Source organism: Lathyrus oleraceus, chromosome 5 (genome assembly GCF_024323335.1).
Source record: "Lathyrus oleraceus cultivar Zhongwan6 chromosome 5, CAAS_Psat_ZW6_1.0, whole genome shotgun sequence".
NCBI lineage: Eukaryota > Viridiplantae > Streptophyta > Magnoliopsida > Fabales > Fabaceae > Lathyrus > Lathyrus oleraceus.
In genome coordinates, this window is record NC_066583.1 from 5558983 (window position 1) to 5581424 (window position 22442).

A 22442-nucleotide genomic window follows, 5' to 3' on the forward strand; every position below is an offset into this window, starting at 1 on the left:
GACAAATGAGGACTTTTACCAAATTAAGATCATTCATTCATTTTGGGAGATGGAATATACATTCCATCAATCCCCTAAATCCAATGATCTTAACCTAGCAAAGTCAAATCAACCTTGACCAAGGCCCCACAACACAAGTCCAATTCAACAAGTCAATCTTAGAAGCTCAAGACAATTTATTTTGCATATAAACAATTAAAATCAATTAAATAATACATTAAATTAAATTATGGTTTGTCAAATTCCTAAAACCTCATCAAAACACCAAAGAAATGGCCATGAGATTTATCATAGGTCAAACAAGGTCAAAGGACCTTGGAGAAAAAATTTCAAAATTTTTGGAAACTTAAAAGTATTTTTAAATAATTAAAAATATTCACAAAATCAATTAAATCATGAAAAATATTAATAATGATCCAAAAAATAATTTTAATTCAGAAGTTAAAAGAGGATTTTATTTTAAAAAAATTGGTGAAACTCTCATATTTTTTGGATCAATATTAAAATTAATATGAATTAATGAAAAAGAAAGGAATAAAAATAAAAATCAGATAATCAAAAAAACGTGGACCATTTGATCTCCCTCATTAATTGAGGTGGCAGACAAAGTGGTGAAGAGCGCGCGTTCCATGATGCGCGCTAGTCAATATTCCACATGCTTGGTAATCACAATGAGCGCTTCAGATTAAAATGTTTTAAATCAAATCAGTGGCTCCGAACACTTCCAGCTCATCGCCGGAGCCAAAGGCCGGTCATCTTCTCCGATGACCCTGGTCGGACTGGTTCATTCATCACCATATCATAAATGAAAAAGGAGGACATGATCTTAAAGAAAAAATGGCATAGATCACGAATATCACCTCAATTTAACCTAACTCCAAATATATAGAGAGATACGTGGAGTTGAATTTTAAGGTGTGTCAACTGAGTTGCTTCGATTTGACCTCAAAGCAACTCAATCTTCTTGCCTACATTGGTAGGACTTCAGACAACCAAGGATCCAAGAGAATTGATGAGAATTGAGAGAGAATCGAAGAGAAGAAAAATCTGGAAAAATACCTTCAATGTTGTGCAGAAATGGATCTCTCTTGCTTCAATTCTTGCTTGATCTTGCTTATGGAACTCGTGGAAGTGGATTAAGAAGGATGCAAAGCTTTGGATCTTGGAGTTTTTGAATCTCCAAACAGTGAGATTCAAACTCAAATTTCAATTGAAATTTATCAAGTTTTCCTTTGAATGGTAAGGGTTTGGAGCTAGGGATTCAAAGTTGGCGTGCAAGGTCCTTGAAACTGAAGCATTGGACCTCTATTTATAGTAAAAGATGAGTGTTATTTGCACACTTGAAAATACTTCCAAAATTGGCAATGCAATGTACATGCTTGCATGGGCGTGTGCAGGCTCATGAAGCAACTCTACTAGGTCCACAACCAACTGAAATGAGGTCTGAATGAACGTTGGGTTGCAAGGAAAATACATTTTAATGTTTGAAGCATGATTCTTGCCAACTGATACAAACCTGTTTAAGCCATGCGCAGACCCCTCAAACTTTGTCCAAAATGAATGAATTAGGACTATTTGGAAAGCTTAGATCAAGAGGAACAACTCTTATGTTGGACACTTTTCCATTTGGAATTTGTATCATGGTGAATTTTGAGGTGGAAGTTTGGAAATTTCAACATGTCAAAATATTTTCTAAGTGTCAAGCCACATGTTCAATTATTCCACCTTGCCTAACTTTTCATGTGAGCTCGAAATGAGAAAGGTATCTTCATAAAAGTTGTATCTATTTCAAAAAACTTCAAAATGGTCACAAATTTGACATCATTTGGATTTGGGATGAGTGAGTTATGCATTTTTGAAGTTGAGAAAAATCACTTGTTCAATGGTATTGGTCCAAAATGATCTATAATGTATCCTCATATCACATGCTCATAAAAGTTGAATTAGTTCTTACTCAAAACATAAATTTGTATTATACACCTTGAATTTGATTGTTAAACTTGGAAATATTTCATCTCATAAAAATTGAGCAAGTTATGGCCTTGGGAAGTTGATTTTTAAATTAGGGTTTAGACAAAATGACCTATAATGTTTTATCATAGAAAATGACTTTCCAAGCAAAATTAGCTCTAGACTTAAACATGAAAGTTGTTTGGAATGTCATTTAGAGTAACATTTCTCTTGGAATAATTTTCATATGATAAACATTGTAGGAGATAGGGTCTAGGGGGACCCAGTTTTGATCAGATGAATTCATCTGGCCAACCACCATCAACCAACTTGCTAACTTGCAATTCTCTTGACTTTTTAGGCTTATGGTAGATCATATATGCATAAGATGATGAAATTTGAAGTGTCCCTTAAGTAATTTGATCAATTGGTAAAGAAGCTTGTTGGAGAAGTTACTTAAGATACCTAGTCAAACTAGGGTTTCCAAGGCAAATCACCTCCAAACTCTTGAAGAATACATGATTAATAGAACATGTAAAGATCATTGGGACTCATATATGATGCTTTGAGACATTGTGGATCAATCGTTATTGGTGCTCTTAGCCATGAGGGTCTTAAACCCTAGATATGAACTTGATAGCTCAATAGTGATCATGTCCTACCTACAAAAGAGTTAGGCAAATACAAAGACATAATTTTGGTATTTTGGTTAGTGAAATGATAAAATACAAGTATGATACAATCACATGGTGCTTGGTGATCTCTCCTAAAACAAACCCAATGAAAGAGGGGTAAGGAGGATGTCAAGGTATGATCCCAATGCTAATGCATATGATGAGATTGCATGAGGGATCTTAGGGTCAAAATTGGGGTCTTACAATAAGTTATTACAAGTGAAGAGTTAGTAAAGGTGAAAAGATGTTTTTGGTCATTTTTTGGAGAACACTCAACTATCCACTCACAAGCATGAAAATATGAACCTATCATCATTTATGAGAAGGGATCTAACTTGGATAAAATCAGCAAGTATGTCTCTAGCTCTCACAAATGGAAAAGGAGCAACATTTTCACACAACACCATGAGGAATACGAGACTTACAATCTCACTTATAAAAATGTCATTGCCTTTGGTACAAATTTAGCGCTATGTTAACCAATCGTAATTGGACTTATGTAGAAGTCACAACTATTTGAGGTCGGTCAATAATAATGTTTGTGTTAATACATGCTAGAGAAATTATATATAAATTATTCTCCTAAAGCCATGTCACACAAGAAAATAAAAAGAAAGGGGATGATCAAGCACAAAGGCTAGGAGGATGGTCCATTACTTCAATCCATACTTCATGACACTTAGGACAAACTTATGCATCAATCCAGAGTACCTTAAATGATTCATGATCACTTAGAAGGTAGATTTAAAATGATGAAAGTTCATCAAGTACCAATTCACACATCATGAATAAGATAGACACAAGCCATCCAATTGATCAAAGGGAAAAGAATGAGATGGAGAAGAAAGAATCAAGAGAAGTCACACCCAAATTGGATCAAAAGTTTGATTAAGTCATCATCAAAATCAATCATCCATTTTGGTGGATTAGGGTTTTCACCCCATCAACACCCAAGATCCATTGAGTTTGATGAGATTTGAAGTCCAAATTATAATGATCCAAGGCCAACAGAAGTTCACAAGGTCACACAAATATAAAATGCAATTAAATGAAATAAAAATGCATCAAAGGCATTTTTAAATGCTTTTTTAAAATAGAAATAAAATGAAATATCCATAAAGTCCTTCCAAACACCAAATAAATGGCCAAGAAAATTATGGAAGGTTGGAAATAAAATAAGAAACATATAATAAATTTTCTTAGAATTTTAAAATGCAGAAAAGTATTTTTAAGCCAATCAAAACAAATGAAAAAGAGAAAATTCATGATAAATAGGAAATCAATGAAATAAAATGTGAAAAAATAAAAATCAGATGAAGAAAGATAAAAGAGAATTTTAAAAATTATTTTGGGAATTTTTGGATAAAAAATGAAATTACTATGAATTTTTAAAGAAAAAGCAATTAAAAATATTAAAAGAAAAAGAATTAAAATCAGAAAAAACACGGAGCGTTGGATCACGCCTTACTAATTGACGAGGCAGATCCAACACTCCAAAGGTTAGGATGCACGATCAAAACCCCGTTTCAGGCATTTGAGGTAGTTCAGATGATCAAGACCCCTCGTTCTGAGGATAAGAGGCCTGCAGTTTCCATGTCTTCATTGAAGGATGCCAGAGCAGTGGTCGAGAATGGTTACCCAAAAGGTTGGGGTCGTGTGTTGGACCTTCCTTTGAAATTTGACAAATTGGGCCTCGGTTTCAGTAATTCCCAGCAAGACGTAGTTCCTGAAGCTCCCCAGGCTCCGAAAGTTCTCACTCCGGTGAAATTTACAAGTGTTGGATTTATCAATAATGATCAGGCCAATGCTGAAGAATTGATAAGATTATTAAGGCAAGAGGAAAAGGTCATCCATCCACACCAAGAAGACATTGAGGTTGTAAATCTTGGAACTGATGACAACGTGAAAGAGGTCAGAGTAAGGTCTTCTTTGGAAGAAAGTGTGAAGACAAGGTTGATCGACATGCTGCGAGAATTTATCAACATATTTTCTTGATCCTATCAAGACATACATGGGCTAGACGCAGATATTATGGTGCAGAGGCTACCTTTGAAAGAAGAATGTCCACAGGTTAAGCAGAAGCTTCGAAGGACGCGTCCTGATATGTCTAAAAAGATCAAAGATGAAGTGCACAAGCAATTTGATGCAGGTTTTTTGGAAGTTACTTCGTATCCCCCGTGGGTAGCTAACAATATTCCAGTGCCTAAAAAAGATGGTAAGTGTAGCGGTAAATTCATGATCATCAAGCTATGGATAAGCAAGACATCAAATAACAAGAGTCGTCACCGCGCTTTTACTGTCTCCAAGGGAAAAGGGAAAAAGTACGAACAAAACCCAAAAATAAGAAGTTTTCAAATCAAAACTAATAAAATGCTAGAGATTACATGTAAGGGGGTTGGTTACACAGAGGGAAGGTGTTAGCACCCAAAGTGTCCTAGGTACTCCTAGGGAGCCCTTTCTTGTGTGCATATGTATTTTGTACAAAGTGATGTTTACAAATAAATAGAATGGGGGGATGAGAAAAGAATTCATTAATTATATTTTTGTGTTTGACAAGACCTTCGGACTTGTGCCTACGTACCAACATAAAAATGAGGGATCAAAACCTCGTAGTTTGTGATACAAATTTCAAAGTGGGTGCATTACTTTTAATCAAAAATTAAGTTTGAAAGGCACAAGGGCCTAGAAAATGGTTTGAATGAGTTAGTTCTTTTTGGCTTTTGAAAATCTTAAGTCAGATATAGTTAAGTTTATTTACAAGTTTGATTTAAGAAAAGAAGTTTGAAAATGCAATGGCATAAGGCCAAAGTTTCTAGTTTGCAAAGTGTTCAAAGTTAAAAGAGAGACAAGTTCAAACAAAGAAGTTTTTAAAATGAGGGAGAGATTTTGAATTTAAAGAGATGGGGAGGGGATGAAGAGACTAATCCTAAGCATAAATTTAAAAGTTAAGAGTTGAAAAGATCTGACCAATGGGCTGCAATCCAATAGGCAAGAATGCCATATAGAAACCCAAATTCCCTTGGATATTAGGATCAAGCAACAAACATGGCATAACATATTAACTTGAAGAGCAAGGCATCAAATAAAGATAGCCACATCCAAGCTTTAGCCAATCCATGATCTTCTTCAAATTTTCCCATGTCGCAGATGAATTCCATAAGTCATAGGTTCAAAATAACAGCTTCACAATGATCATGTTGCAGATGAACTCAGATGGATCTTCAATGATGTATCAGATGAAGTTTCAAATTGCAAACACTTGGTTACATGAAAGTTGGCATTGACCAAGTCCTTTTGCATAGGGATGTTGCCTAGATTCTAAGTCCAATTGTCCAAGATCAAATCAACAGTCCACACAATAGTTTTTTTATGGTTTTTGTTTCTTATTATGTACATTAATGGTCAAAGACCACACAAACAAACAAAATATACACAAACAAAGATATATCACACAATATGGTCCAAGTAAACAAAGTGAAAAGGCATTAATATAAACAATTAGAATGGTATGAATAATGGCAAATGAATAAAGCTTAAAAATTAAAGTGCATTAAAAGAAAATGGCTTGAAATTAAATGTTATTTTTTAATGAGTTAGAAGTTAGTATTGCTTTTGCTTTTCATTTTAAGTCATTCTTTGGAGAACACTCAACCCGCTTATCACAAGCATGGATGCTTGAACCAAGACATCTTCCAAAGGAAGGAAAAAAGGCCAAGTTTCCACACAATACCATGAAAGAGGGGAGACTTACAATCTCACTAACTATAGTGCTATGTCTTTTTGTGTCAAAAATTTAGCATTATGTTAAGCAATCGTAATTGGACTTATGTATAAGTCACAACTATTTGAGGTCGGGCACTAGAATTTTGGTGTTAATGCATGTTAGAGACATAGTATAATGGACTATGCTCATGAAACATACCACACACAAAAAGAATATGCAAAAGAGGTGGTCTAATATCATAGGCCAGATGATATGGATGCATAAAGAAGGGGAATTAGATGAAGAGGGGGGGGGGGGAATAGATCAAAACTCAAATTGATCAAAGGAGGACTTTTACCAAATTAAGATCATTCATTCATTTTGGGAGATGGAATGTACATTCCATCAATCCCCTAAATCGAATGATCTTAACCTAGCAAAGTCAAATCAACCTTGACCAAGTCCCAACAACACAAGTCAAACTTATACAAATCATCAAGATAGCTCAACACAATTATTTGGAATTTATTCAATTTAAAAATACTAAAAATAATGCATTAAATTAAATATGGTTTGTCAAATTCCTAAAATCTCATCAAAACACCAAAGAAATGGCCATGAGATTTATCATAGGTCAAACAAGGTCAAAGGACCTTGGAGAAAAAAATTCAGAATTTTTGGAGACTTAAAAGTATTTTTAAATAATTAAAAATATTCACAAAATCAATTAAATCATGAAAAATATTAATAATGATCCAAAAAATAATTTTAATTCAAAATATGAAAGAAGAATTTATTTAAAATTTTTTGGTGAAACTCTCATATTTTTTGGATCAATATTAAAATTAATATGAATTAATGAAAATCAAAAAATCAAAAAAACATGGACCACTTGATCTCCCTCATTAATTGAGGTGGCAGATCAAGTGGTCTAAAACGCGCGTTCCACCAAACACATGAGTCAGCGCGCCACACCTATGGTATTCAAAAGCAACGCTCAAGATTAAAACAATTTAAACAAGATCAATGGCTCAGAACCTATCCAGCACATCACCGACGTTGCATCTCCGGTCACCTTCTCAGGCGAGGTCCACCGGACTAGTTCACTCATCACCATCAAGAAAATGAAAAAAGAGGACATGATCTGAAATAAAAAATGGCGTAGAGCACGAATCTGACCTCAATTTCAACTAACTTCAAATATATAGAAAGATATGAGGAGTTGGATTTTGAGGTGTGTCAACTGAGTTGCTTCGATTTGACCTCAAAGCAACTCAATCTTCTTGCCTATATTGGTAGGACTTCAGACAACCAAAGATCCAAGAGAATTTATGAGAATTGAGTGAGAATCGAAGAGAATGAGATTTCTGAAAATTACCTTCAATGATGTGCATAAATGGATCTTGCTTGCTTCAAACTTGACTTGATCACACTCGAGGAACTTGCATAAGTGATTTGGCAATGGTACAAAGCTTTGGATCCTGGAGTTTTTGAATCTCCAAACAGTGAGATTCAAACTCAATTTTCAAGTAAAAAATTATTAGGTTTTCCTTTGAATTGTGAGGGTTTCAATTGGGGGGAAAAGTTGGCGCGCAAGGTGTGTTTGAAATAAGCTCAAAGGCCTTGTATTTATAGCATTTGGGATTGATAATTGCACACTTGAAAAATTGCTAAATTTGGCAAGGGTGATGCATAAGCTTGCATGGGCGTGTACAAGCCCGTGAAGCAATCCATTATGATCCAATTGCAACTGTACTGAAGTTCAAATCATGCTTGAATGGCAAGGTAAAGTGAAATGGAGTTTTGGACAATTGATTTTCTCCAATGATGCAGACTTGTTAAGACCATGCGCAGACCTAGCAAACCTCATCCAAAATGCATGAAACATGACTCTTTGGATAGCTTAGATCAAGGGGAACAAGTTTGATGTTAGACACTTTTTAATTTGGGACTTGGATCATGGTGAATTTTGAGGTGGAAGTTTGGAAATTTCAACATGTTGAAAATTTTTCTAAGTGTCAAGTCATATACCTCAATATTCCACCTTACTTAACTTTTTATGTGAGCTCCAAATGAGAAAATTTTATTCATAAAAGTTGTAGCTCTTTCAAAGACCTTAAAAATAGTCACCAATTTCATGTCATTTGGATTTATAATGATAGAGTTATGCATTTTTGAAGTTGGGGAAATCACTTGTTCAATGGTATAGGGCAAAAATGACCTATAATGTATCCTTATATCACATGCTCATAAAAGTTGATTTAGCTCTCACTCTAAATATCAAAGTTTAAGTAGATATCTTGAATTTGATTTTGAAACTTTTAAATCTTTCATCTCATAAAAATTGAGCAAGTTATGGCCTTGGGAAGTTGACTTTCAAATTAGGGTTTAGACAAAATGACCTATAATGTTTCCACATCTAAAATGACTTTCCAAGCAAAATTAGCTCTAGACTTCAACATAAAAGTTGTTTGTAATGTCATTTAGAGTAACGTTTCTCTTGGAATCATTTTCATATGGTGAACATTGTAGGAGATAGGGTCTAGGGGGACCCAGTTTTGTGAATTCATCTGGCCAACCACCATCAACCAACTTGCTAACCTTCAATTCTCTTGACTTTCTAGGCTTATGGTAAATCGTATATGCATAAGATGGTGAATTTTTAAGTGTCACTTGATAAATTTTATCAATTGGTAAGATAGCTTGTTGGAGAAGTTACTTAAGATACCTAGTCAAACTAGGGTTTCCAAGGCAAATCACCTCCAAACTCTTGAAGAATACATGATCAATATAACATGTAGAGATCATTGGGACTCATATATGATGCTTTGAGACATTGTGGATCAATCCTTGTTGGTGCTCTTAGCCATGAGGGTCTTAAACCCTAAATGTGAACTTGATAGATCCATGGGGATCATGCCCTTCCTACAAAAGGGTTAGACAAATACAAAGACATATTTTTGGTATTTTGGTTAGTAAAAAAAAGATAATATACAAGTATGATACAATCACATAGTGCTTGGTGATCTCTCCATAAACAAACCCAATGAAAGAGGGGTAAGGAGAATGCCAAGGTGTGATCCCAATGCTAATGCATATGATGAAATTGCATGAGGGATCTTAGGGTCACAGATGTAATATTGCATGTGTTAGGGTCATTATTTAATTATCCAAAACTTCAGTGGTCTAATCAATATTAAGTTTGTGGCTAAAAGCATAAATGTCATGAAATATGGGATTATTGTGTAGATACCATAAGTCAATATCTAATTTGATTATGGACCAAATTAGAATATTTAAAACTAAGAAATAACCATAAGGTTATTTATAGGGGTTATGGTCCTATTTATAGACAAGCAAAACGGCTTATCAGAAATTCTCTCTTCATCCCCATCAGAGGAGAATCAAGGAGTCATAGAGGAACTCTACAAATCGAAAGATCAAATACCCAAAAAATCTTCAGTAACTCCCAATGGCAAACTCAGGTACGCTTCCGCTTACAATCTCTGATTGAATTCTAATATGAGTTTAAGTGATCTAAGATGATGGATTATTGACTCATATGATTAATTTAGAGTTATGTTATTTGTTTCTATATCGATATGAATCATAAGGTTATGAACAGATCTATCACACCCTACTTGAACCCCGAATCCACCCTACTCGGATTCAGGACAAGTCACCAATTCACCTTGCTCGGATTGCAACTCGCTTCTTTCATTAACAACAATGACATAATGAATGCATGTCACAACACGTAAATGCAAAAACAACATAATGTTTAAAGACCCCTGCCGACAATAAACAAAACATGCATTGACCCAATGATAACAGTTCCCCTCCCGAACTATCATTCCACTACAACATACTCACAGTTCAATAATATAATTTATGCTCACACAACAGCATATATTCATCACAATTCACAGAAATTAACACAACATCATCATATAATTAAATTCAATAAATACATTATAACTAAAAAATGATCAATAATTGAGCAAAGTTCTATTATTACTCAATCTAATTTTCAAGAAACTCTAAGTAACTCTACACTAACTCCTACAACTATAAAATAACTCTAACTTGCATAAAAATACTCTAGTGTCAACTCTTGTCCATAAAAAAAACAATGATGAACTCTTGCCCATAGAAACATGCATTTCAATATAAATTTTGTTTATTAAAATGGCCCTCACTTTAAAAGGGAGAAAGTGTAAATACATTGCTTGATGTGGATATATATTTGAATATAGTATTTAAAACATAGAAAATATAATTGTGAGGGATGGGAGAAAATAGTTCGAAAGAAATGTAATATTAGATCCATCCATGTTATTGGTGCCATAGAGAGGACCAACATAGAAGAGAGATGCAAGTGGGGTTTGTTCCCACCACCACACATGTCCTTCTTACTCCTTACACACACCCCAAAACACCCGTGGGCTCTCCTTTGCCCCCACACACACTCCACATGATCAACAATAACAACTAAGTTCTCTCTTTCTCTCTTCATAAATACCTATCATCACTTCCATCACTACTACTACTACTACTACTACCTCTCTACTTTCTTCACTCTCTCTGAAAATGGCCATCAGAACAAAACCAAGCAAACTCTCTCAAAAAACAGTTCTCAAACAAATCCTAAGAAGATGTTCAAGCTTAACCAAGAAAAACGGCTATGATAATCAAGATGAAGATGATACTCAAGATCTTCCTCTTGATGTACCAAAAGGTCATTTCGCAGTTTATGTTGGAGAAAACAGAAGCAGATACATTGTGCCAATCTCATTCCTAACTCACCCTCAGTTTCAATCCCTCCTTCGACAAGCCGAAGAAGAATTCGGCTTCGATCATCACACGGGTCTCACAATTCCTTGCCATGAACTTGTTTTTCGCTCCTTAACATCAATTATGCTCAGATCATAAACACAAACAAACCTTGTTTCATTACATTGCCTCTACTAGAAGAAAAGGTGATCAAAGATGAAGCTGCATCTAGCTTTTGCTTCTCTTTTTTTTAACATCTTTTTTCAATGTAGTCATTGAATTAGTTTGCCTCCATTTGCAATCTAGTTTTTTTTCTTAATGTTAGTAAGTTCGTGGTTATGTTAGTTTTCGCGATCGAATCTGAAATCTACCCTTATATATTTGGGGTGATGGATCATAGTTTAATTTTGGTGAGCAATGTGATTGTAACTTTTGTCACCAGGAGCATTTCTTGGGGAAAATTTTGTATAAAATGTTTCAGATTTATTTTCCTCATGATTTGAAATCTGCAAGTTTTTAGCTATTTGCACCTCTCAGTAGTCTTTTTACACCCCACCTGCCACGTGAAATTAAGATTTTATGCTGAGACAGAAACTGGCAATGTAAGATTAATTTTTTAATATTAAATTCAATAATAGGATGCAAAAAAATTATTAAAATAAAGAGAGCAAAACATAACATGCATGGCTTGTCTGACAAATGTGTTTGTACTTAAGTGTACGGATCATCTGGGAAATACTATGTATGCTTTTTTAATTGAAGAAAGAATATGCTACAAACATTGATCCTAAGAAGGCTATATTAGGGAAGAGAATCAAAATAATATTAATAGATCATAATTTTTTATTAAATGATAAAAAGTAGAGCATGTTTGGAATTTTTTTTTAAATAACCATTTTTAAAAAAAAATCGAAAATAATTTTAATAATTCAAAAAAATATTAAAATAATCACTTTTAGAAGAGAATGTGTCAGATGAATTGGCGCATCCCCTAGGCAACCAAAGGAGACTCCAATAGCAATGGTTCTCATGAGGAGGCGTCAATGCTATTGGCGCATGCATTGGCCCTCATGAGGAGGCGTCAATGCTCCTGGCGCCTTAGTGTTTCATGGTGTATGCGTCAATTCATCTGGCGCATACACCCCTCTTGTATTTTATTTTTTTTTAATTTTTTTAATTTTGTTTATTTAATAAATAAAAAAGAATATTGGAAAAAAAAATTATTGATGTTCTAATAATTGGTTATATTGGACTGGCAATAAACTAATGACCGATCCGATTATAACATCCACATGTTCCACATCCAGGTGCGTTAGTTTGTCTCTGAGGTCTCCCACGATTTTCTTGAGGTGTTTGAGGTCTTTGTGTGCTGACCAGATCGAGCGATGGCTGGTGGGAAGGTTCGGCGGAAGTTCTAGTGGTATTTGAGAGATGTGTCATCATTTGTTCCCAATATCCGGAGGGGCTCTGGCCAACAGCGCTTCTGTAATGGAGTTCGATGCCCATGTCATCGTAGTTAGGTCGTTGGGGTTGGGTGGATTGGGGACGGTATAGTTGCCCAAATTGGACCATTGAGTCGTTTTGGAAACGAAGCAATGGTTCCTGGGGCGTACTATAGTTAAATAATGGTTGGGTGTTATATTGATGGGATGTTTGGGTGGTCATTGATGGGGGGCTACGATGAAGTGACCCATATGAATCATCTGGCATATAGACGATTGTGGTTGCGAGGTTTGATTCTTGGTTTTGTGTTTGGGTGGGTGGTATGAATGGATTGCGACGTTGGATGGTTGGTTGTTGGGTAGATGGCATGAAAGGGTTGCGAGGTTGGATGTTTGTTTGTTGTGTGTATGTGGTAGGTTGATGTTGTAAGGTTGGTTGTTCATTTTGGGTGGTTTGACATTGGTGTTGGGTGGAGAATTATTGTGGGGCGTACGATGACGAAGCAAGTTGGCGTGGATCCATCAAATACTACGGCTCAGATACAAATTGTTTAGTTGCTACCGACCTAAACCATGCCATATATTATTGAGTCGGTCTTGCACCATGGATGATTGGTTCGTTTAAGATGTGTTGTCGTCGATTCCTCCATTGACGATACATCTCTTTTGCAAAGTCTCTCCAGTCAGAATAATCTCATTGTGCATCAATCATTTTTTGATGTCAATTCCCCAAACACATCGGAGGTTCTGGAATTTGTTGTAGCATGCCGAACTGCAGTTTGACCCGGTCACTCTGGTGCATTTCCACCGTAGTGAATCGAATAATCGGTCTCTTCGTTGTCCAAAGTGCAACAACATCATGGTTCACATCATGATCAAGACCCAGATATGGCCTTCAGATAAACTGTAAAACAATACGAAACGATTAGATGAAAAATAATTTGATAAGTATTTTTAAATTAAAATATAGTTGTGTAGGAGTATTACATCGTCATGTCCAATGTGGTCCAATAGATTGCGATAAACTACAATAGCGTGCTTCAGACACCTATAGTAGTTCATCCCCCTTACTGACCACCTTAGATAAAAAAAGTGAAAATATTATTTACTATTAATTATAATATAAAATATAATTAACTAAATGGTAAAGTGTTAGACTTACTTAGTTGCAAACGGGAACACAAATGGGTTCTCGTTTATCGGGGCGAGCAACGGCATTCTTGACCAACCCCAAGCTTGTAGCAAATATGCACATGAAAAAAAAAGTACAGATATTCTTTTTTGCAGTTTTACACATTGCACTATATTGATGGGCCAACACATCTGAACCCCAACTATATGTGTTTACCTTATTAATGTTGCATAACAAAGGTAAATACATAATATTTACTGAATTACCTGTACTTTCTGGAAACAAAAAATTACCAAATAAAATCATAATATAACACAGAGCTTTAATTATTTTCTCGTACTCGATTGAATCTTCGGACAATACTGTACTGACATAATATTTTTTAAGGTATTTTAAATTTATACCTTGCCCCCTTGCTTGGCAGGATGTCTTTCCCTCAGTTTCGTCGTCTAACAAAGGGGCACCCAATAATTCATTGCAGATAGAGTTGTCTTGGTTATTTTTTAAAAAAATCAAGATAACCAGTTTTTTTAAATAAAAAACTTCGAAAATAACAAATAATTCAAAAAAAAATACCAAAATAACCACTTTTAGAAGAGGATGCGCCAGATGAACTGGCGCACCCCCTAAGCATGAAGAGGGGCGCTAATAGCATTGGCGCATGCATTGGACTCCTCGTGAGGAGACGCCAATGCTCCTAGCGCCTTAGTGTTATTTGTGGTGTGGGCGCCAATCCCTCTAGCGCTTGCATATCATGTCATGTGGACGCCAGCACTCTTGGCGCATATATTTTATGTTCACTCTATATAAATGTCACGCCTTGGATGCAATATTTTTCACACAAAATCATCTCCGAATAACATATTTTCTCTAGTTCAAAATCGACATATGCAGACCAACTTCATGTGATTTTAATACTGCACATTTCATGATGGATCCATGTCATTTAGTTGTGTCACTATTAGTGGTCATTGAAGGGTTTAATTATGATTAATAACGAAAATTACTTTGATTTTGTATACTGACATGACTAATGGACGAGATACTTTAGATATACTTAAAGAATATAATGACAAAATTTGAGCTCATAAAGTCTAACACATGTGTAAAGTTACATATGTGACAAGTGGGAGATTGTTAAAATTTTGGATCACAAATGTAATATTGCATGTGTTAGGGCCACTATTTTATTATTCAAAACTGTAGTGGTCTAATCAATATTAAGGTTGTGGATAAAAGCATAAATATCATGAAAAATATGTTATTCGGAGATGATTTTGTGTGAAAAATATTACATCCAAGGCGTGGCATTTATACATAGTGAACATAAAATGTATGCACCAAGAGTGTTGGCGCCCACATGACATGACATGCAGGCTCCAGATGAATTGGCGCCCACACCACAAATAGCACTAAAGTGTCAAGAGCATTGGCGCCTCCTCATGAGGGTCAATGCATGCGCCAATAGCATTGGCGCCTCCTCGTGAGGAGCCCAATGCATGCGTCATTGCTATTGGCGCCTCCTTTGGTTGCCTAAGGGATACGTCAATTCATCTGGCGCATCCTCTTCTAAAAGTGGTTATTTTTGTTTTTTTTAAATTATTGGTTTTTTCGATTTTTTTTGAAAAAAATGGTTATTTTAAAAAAAATCTTCGGATCTTATGTTAATTTTGTATGAATCATGAGTTAAGATAGAGAAAAAGAAAATTTATATTATTAAATTTGGTTGGATTTGGTATGGGATAAAGTACAATAGTTAAGAGAGAGAAAATTTATTGACATAGGCTGAATTTGATAAAACTAACTAATATTCCTTCCATTTCTTTTTAAATGTCATTTTCTTAAAAAAAGATATTTAATTGTCCCTTGTAAATTTCAATATTGTATTACTTGCACTTTTACCCCTAAATAATTATTATAGAGAGAGAAAAAAAAATGAATTTAATGAATAATTAAGGATAGTATAAGTAAAAGAATAATTATTGTTTGAAAAGTAACAATAATGATTAACTTTCTTGGTATGCGTAAAAAGTCAAAAAATGACACTTAAAAAGGAACGGAGGAAGTAGTTAATAACTGATTACTGATAGCTGGTAGTTGATGGTTGATAGTTGGTACCTAATTGTTGATAGTTGATAAGTTAATTTGAGTATTTAGTAAATTAGCTGTTACACTAGTTGATAGATACAAAATGATATTTTTAATTAAAAATTGGTGGTTTATTATTTTATTATATTATTAAACTAATTTTTATTTGATAGAAATAAATATATTAATAAAAATATGAACACAATTTTAATATATATGAAAAATTTAAGATAGCATCCAAATATATAAAATTTGTATATAAATTTTATAATGATATTTAACGAGATATAGAAATTAATACTATTGTAATTTTGAATTCGGTTAAATTAATCTAAAATAATAATAAAAATAAGTTTATTGTTTAATATTCTACAATGAAACTGCAATGATATCCTGAATTTTTTCGTCTGGATTGATCTCATCGATTCTCTTATGGCGTTCACTAACTTTAGAATTCTCAACACTATTTCAAAATTTATTATATAATTTAGATGTTACTTAAAAGCATTAAACATTGCATCATCTTTCATCTTGTAAATTGACGTGAATATATATATATATATATATATATATATAATATATATATATATATATATATATATATATATATATATATATATATATATATATATATATATATATATATAAAAAAGATAGTACATTGAAGAGTAAGAATAATTCTTTTTTAAATAATAAAGTCATAAATGAAAGAAAAAGTCACAATCTAAAAGCTATAAGTTCAAAAGCTACCTCAAATAGCTTTTGAGAAAAAAAAACTAAAAGCTAGTAAAAAAACTACAAACTAAAAGCTAAAAGTGCTGAAAAGTTAAAAGCTAAAAGCTCTTTTTTGGGGCTTACCAAACATACCCGTTAGAGATCCTTGTTGAAGAATAAAATTAAGTGTTTTGTGTATTGTATCATAGAAATTAGTGTGACATCTGTTTAACAATCTTATGGTTTTAAGAAAAATTATTTGAAAGATGTTTGTTTATAAAACTAAAGTAGAATGATGCTAAATGAAAATAAGTTTAATTGATAAGATGAGATTGTTGGGGTTATGTTTCTTTATCCTACTTTAATGTACCATCATGGTCAATTATACATATTCTAGTTAACATTTAATATCAATCATCTATTGAGCTTAATTGATAAGATGAGATTGTTGGAATTATGGTTCTTTAACCTATGTTTCTTTATGTTTAAACAATGTGATATCAATCATATTGCTTAACTGACAATTTTTTAGTCGTTTAAACAATACAATAACATTAAATGTCGATAGTGTATGTGAATGTTAAACCTAAAACCATCAATTGAGTTTAGTGTTTAACAAATGAAAATCATGTATCTAATCATGAAAAGAAATTCTCAAAAGCATTTCAAAACTATATATTAAGTTATAGTTAGTATGTTACAATAGACGTTAAAAATGAGGCTAACCGACAATACTAATGAATAACTAAAATATAGATAATGTCATGATCAAAATAGACACATGAGTGTTGGAATAAAAACATCTAACCCTAACAAAAGTGAATTTATATAATCTTACTCATAGTAGTCGTACATAAATGATAAAGAAAGAGATAAAAAAAGTATCAGCAATCAATCTCTCTAACCAGATGAAATATCCACCTATGATCTTTAATTCCTCCTTTGATTTCTCTCTCTCTCTCTCTCTCTCTCTCTCTCTCTCTCTCTCTCTCTCTCTCTCTCTCTCTCTCTCTCTCTCTCTCTCTCTCTCTCTCTCTCTCTCTCTCTATCTCTTCTCTCTCTCTCTCTTCTCTCTCTCTCTTCTCTCTCTCTCTCTCTCTCTCTCTCTCTCTCTCTCTCTCTCTCTCTCTCTTTCTCTCTCTCTCTCTCTCTCTCTCTCTCTCTCTCTCTCTCTCTCTCTCTCTCTCTCTCTCTCTCTCTCTCTCTCTCTCTCTCTCTCTCTCTCTCTCTCTCTCTCTTATATATGTTTTCTACTCTATCAAGTGTGAAATGAATAAAATTATAGAGGAATGTTGTGACCTCTATTTAGAGAGGTCTTTCGCGGCATTTTTGCCTAACGAGCATACCTTACACCAACAATAAGTTTTTGTCTAACTCATTCAAATGGGTTCTGAACCTCCTAAAATTTGCCCCATCGAGCTTGTATTTTCACCCAATGATAATGTGTTTGCTTCACGATGAAGTAATTTGGTCATGTGGGCTTTGAATGGTCTGAATTTTTCCTAGCGAGCATGCATCTTCGCCCAACAAGAATGTGTTTGCTTAACCATAAAGTAACTTAGCTAAGTGGTGCTTCTGAACCGCCTTCTTTCAAACAACGACATAGTAACCTCTCCCAACAAACAATTTATTTCTTCATCAAGAATTAATTTCCTAACTTTACCTAACGACCCAATAAACTCGTCCATCAAGCCTTCTTCTATTCAGCATCTCTGATTGTATACATAATTATAGTGTTCACAAAGATACTAACTTTCCAATTTATCCATTATTTAGACTGAATTGGGGGGTTTTCATAAACTTACTTGTTAGATAAGTTAATAAGTGCCCTTAAATGTATATGTAAACATATGTAATTTTGACATTTATCAACTCTCCCCAACTTAACATTTAGTTTTCCCTCAAACAAAAGTCATATAAAAATCAAACGATCATATATAATAAGTTCAACCATGCATAATTATTTCAAGATTTATAATCAATCAAAAACTTTGGAATAAATCATTTCAAGTTTTCATGATTCATGAAATGCAAAGTTAAAATTAACTTCACAATCATCCATAAATCAAAGTATCAAGGCCGACCCAATCAACCCGAAGGCCCCGTTATAATTGAAAAAATGAGCCCAATTTTTTTTAAAATGCAATTATAATCATTAAAAATGACACATCAAAAATATAATTATATATTAATAAAATATCAATTTAATTATAATTATTTTGAGTTTTCATCAATCTCATTTTTTTATGTATTGGATTTTTACCATAGCATTATTTTAAATAAATTGTTATTATAATATTTTTATGTCTATTAACATTACTAGAAAAAAATTAGACTTTTCAAATTTTGGGGCCTCACAAAATTTGGGGCCCTGTGTTATAGAGCTTGTTGCTCTTGCACAAGGTCGGCCCTGCAAAGTATGAATGTGAAAATATTACTTACTCAGAGTATGATTTCAATACAACTTTATATCAAACATTGTTTTTATTGGAAAAGGGTTATAACATGTAAGCTTAATTTGACCAAGTAGTTATCACTCAAAAAGAAGCATGACCATGATCATTTACATGAATTCATACATATTAAGTAATAGTAAGATTTATCAACACAGTTATATACATGTCTACTCTCAATATATGTAAAATATGGGTTTACACACAACTAATCAACTAGGCCGATAGTGATTATGATTTAAGTAACATGTTTTCAAAGAACAAGTGAAATCTAACTTTGTTCAAGCAATAATTTCATTTTCATGCTATCATTTATAAATAATCACAAAATGTAACTTTATTTAATAAAATAACCTTTCATCATGCAATTGAAAATGATTCATCACAAACCCGAATTTTCAAACCATATGCACGTGATTATTCAACCATTTAATCATTTGAGTCTTATTTGTATTTCCTCAGCTACTAGCACATGTTTTTGACCAAAATCACCAATTTAGAATTTATCCAATAAAAATGCTCATATATTCAAACTTGAACATGTTCAAGTTCATTTCACAAAATACAATATACACTTAAATGTTATGATAAAACATAATTAAAATAAAATGGATGAAAGTAATAAATAAGATCAAATTCACAAGTTTTGGCATGCTTTAGTCTTCATCTTCTTCACTCAAACATCACCACTCCCCCTTAGAGAATATGTCATGTCCATAGGCTACCGAATTTGGAAAATAAATCCCTCTTATGTAGACATCATGTGCATGCAACAACCCAAAACCGTGGCCAATATATAAAAACCATAGCAGTAGATGTTAGGCTACGGCTATCTAGGCATGGAATATGCCGCTGTTGCCTCTTCCCATAGACTACAGTTTTTATGCTTTCGCCATGAAAGTTAAAACGTGTCGCCTAAAGTATGTTAATAGGCGACGGTTTCTATACTAGTTTTAGACCGTGGTTTATATTAGAGCACACTATAAAACCGAGGTTTATTCAATAGACCACAGTTTTAAAACCGTAGTCTATTCAATTTCAAAAAACAAATTTTAGTTCATGTTTTCCGTTTAGCCTAGACATTATGTTCAAATATTGACAATTCAAATTTACAAATATTCTAAAATGCAAATACAAATTTTGACAATTGACATTCTAAAAGCATTTAGAATTTATTAAAAGCAATTACAAATTTATTAAAAGCAATTATGTTAAAGTAATAAGATTCAATTTTTCTATTTACAATAGAATTTGATTACAAATAATATTGTATATAAAACTAAAATCTATTTAAAATTAAATATACAATCATAAAATTCTAACAAAGTCTTTTTGCCAAAACTTCGTTATATTCTCTATTCCCATATACTTATAGATGCATTCCTCCAATATCATTTCTTCATTATTCCATTTTAAATTAAAAGTAATTCACATGCCCGTCCTGAAAATTTAAATCAAACACATAATATTAGAGTCAAAACAATGTGTAGTGAAAAAAAACTATGATATGTAATAAGACAACAAAAACATCATCTACACATCAATCAGAATGCAACAGTCAGAAGGTAATATTTTAAATAAATATCATTTAAAACAAAGAATCTAAATAGAGATGAATTAACTCAAAATAAAGATGAATTAGCATTGACTTGAATATTAGAAACAAAGTTATATATATATATATATATATATATATATATATATATATATATATATATATATATATATATATATATATTAACTTTTGTGCTCATTTGGGGATTTCCACTATATGTTAGGATTGGGTAGTATCCCTTTGCCTCTAATATATGTACAACCACAATATAGTATTGTAATCCAATGATAAACTTTTTTTCAAATATTACAAATTGAGATAACTAATCAAGTACCTTGGTTAGAACCTCCAATCAAAAAGGTCTTTCATGCTATAATTGGCTTTGTACCATCCATGGTCATAATCTCATTCATTAGAAGCATTTCCTCCCAATGAGACCCTAAAGTCATTTACAAAACTCAGATCGACCATATTTAGAGTCACTTAGAGCAATAATTGTCATTAATTTAATTTAATTATTTTAATTACTAAAACAAAAATGTAATCAAATAGATAGAAAGATGACAAAACTAATTTAATTTTACACATAAAAAGCTTATACTATTAAACTCACTTCATTTGAGCATATTTTTTTAAACAAGAATAAGTAATGTTACTACAAATATAGATGAATGAATAAGTAGTGACAATGTTACTACAAACAAGAGTGACAGCATACTAAAGATACAAAATCTAAATGTGTCACGTCCTCCCTCATATTCCGGTTTTACAGCAATAAAATTTCTAAAGAACGACTACCCAAAAAGTCACCAATTAGTAATTTGTTTAACTTTCTAAAGGGCTATGAAAGTATAAACATAGTAAACATAAAATTGAGAGTATGATGCATGTATTTTAAATACAAAACAAAGAAATTAAAGAGAAATAACATTCACTAGAGCAATTAAATATTAGTATCCAGCAATAGAATCTAGAATGTATAATTCCACCACTAAAGATAAAATTAATCATGTATCTCCTCCAAACAATTCATGTTTCATTCTAACGTATAAGAATAATCCAATGCACATATACACTAATTAAATTCATTGTACAAAGGACCACAAAAAAATAAATTCATCTAACCAAAATCCAAATTAAGGCATTGATAAGTAACAAGAACACAGTGAAATCGCAATAAAAAAAACTATCACAGTTGAAATTTTACTGTTGAGATTTTACAGACCTTGTATTCATAGAGGGAGATCCAAATATATTTCACTGACTGCAACATAGGTCGCCAAAGTTTGATATCACAATTAAGTAGGACTGTTTTAACATATAAAAGAAAATCACACCCCTATTCAGTAACAACTTCAAATATTAAACAACTTCAAAGAAATCTTGTCTATGAAATCAAAAACTAGAACAACTCAAAGGTTCTGAAACAAATAGTGTGAAAACAATGAAAGAATGTCATAACATACCTTTTGGTTTAGACTCGAGACAACAATGGAAATCGGTTGAGAAGAATGGAAAAACATTGTTGGCGGGGACTAAAGATGGCACGGCGAAAGAAAGAGAACTAGGGCATGCGAGATTGGGAGCGAAATGATTTTCTACGAGTTTTCTTTCTTCTAATTGGGATATGCAAGTGGACTCATACGGTGAGCTCATACTCGTTCAAATCATCAAATGGGCTCATACACGTTTCATTTTTTTTACAAGCTATCTTATTTTATATAACAAAATTAATTTAATTATATATTTAACATATTTGTATATTTAATATAACTAAAAGAGGGAGTGCAATGAACTAATTTTTTTAAAAAAAACTTTAACTATCTCATGTTGGGGGACTAGCTTTCGTTATCACACCACTTATTCGGTTTCCATTGTAGTGGAATCATCAAGTATATAAGTTATATTCTATGTTAAAGACAATGAAAGACTGTCATACTACGATGACCACTCAGTGA

General features: G+C 32.9%; 1 protein-coding gene and 1 long non-coding RNA gene across 2 annotated transcripts; one reads left to right on the forward strand and one right to left on the reverse strand.

Annotated features, from left to right (window-relative positions):
• Positions 1 to 10779: 10779 nt before the first annotated feature.
• LOC127083758 (auxin-responsive protein SAUR50) lies at positions 10780 to 11595 on the forward strand. Its single transcript, XM_051024091.1, has one exon. It carries the CDS (start codon positions 10918 to 10920, stop codon positions 11257 to 11259), a length of 342 nt encoding a protein of 113 aa, XP_050880048.1. The 5' UTR covers positions 10780 to 10917; the 3' UTR covers positions 11260 to 11595.
• Positions 11596 to 20288: 8693 nt separating this feature from the next.
• Positions 20289 to 22146, reverse strand: LOC127086784 (uncharacterized). The gene is made up of 4 exons (XR_007789634.1): positions 21951 to 22146; positions 21710 to 21792; positions 20819 to 20923; positions 20289 to 20370 (listed from the first exon to the last, which is right to left on the reverse strand). It is a non-coding gene; the product is annotated as an uncharacterized LOC127086784 (long non-coding RNA).
• Positions 22147 to 22442: the final 296 nt, after the last annotated feature.

Excerpts from the sequence above, each read along its gene's own strand:
- LOC127083758 (XM_051024091.1), top strand. The coding sequence starts at position 10,918 with ATGGCCATCAGAACAAAACCAAGCAAACTCTCTCAAAAAACAGTTCTC.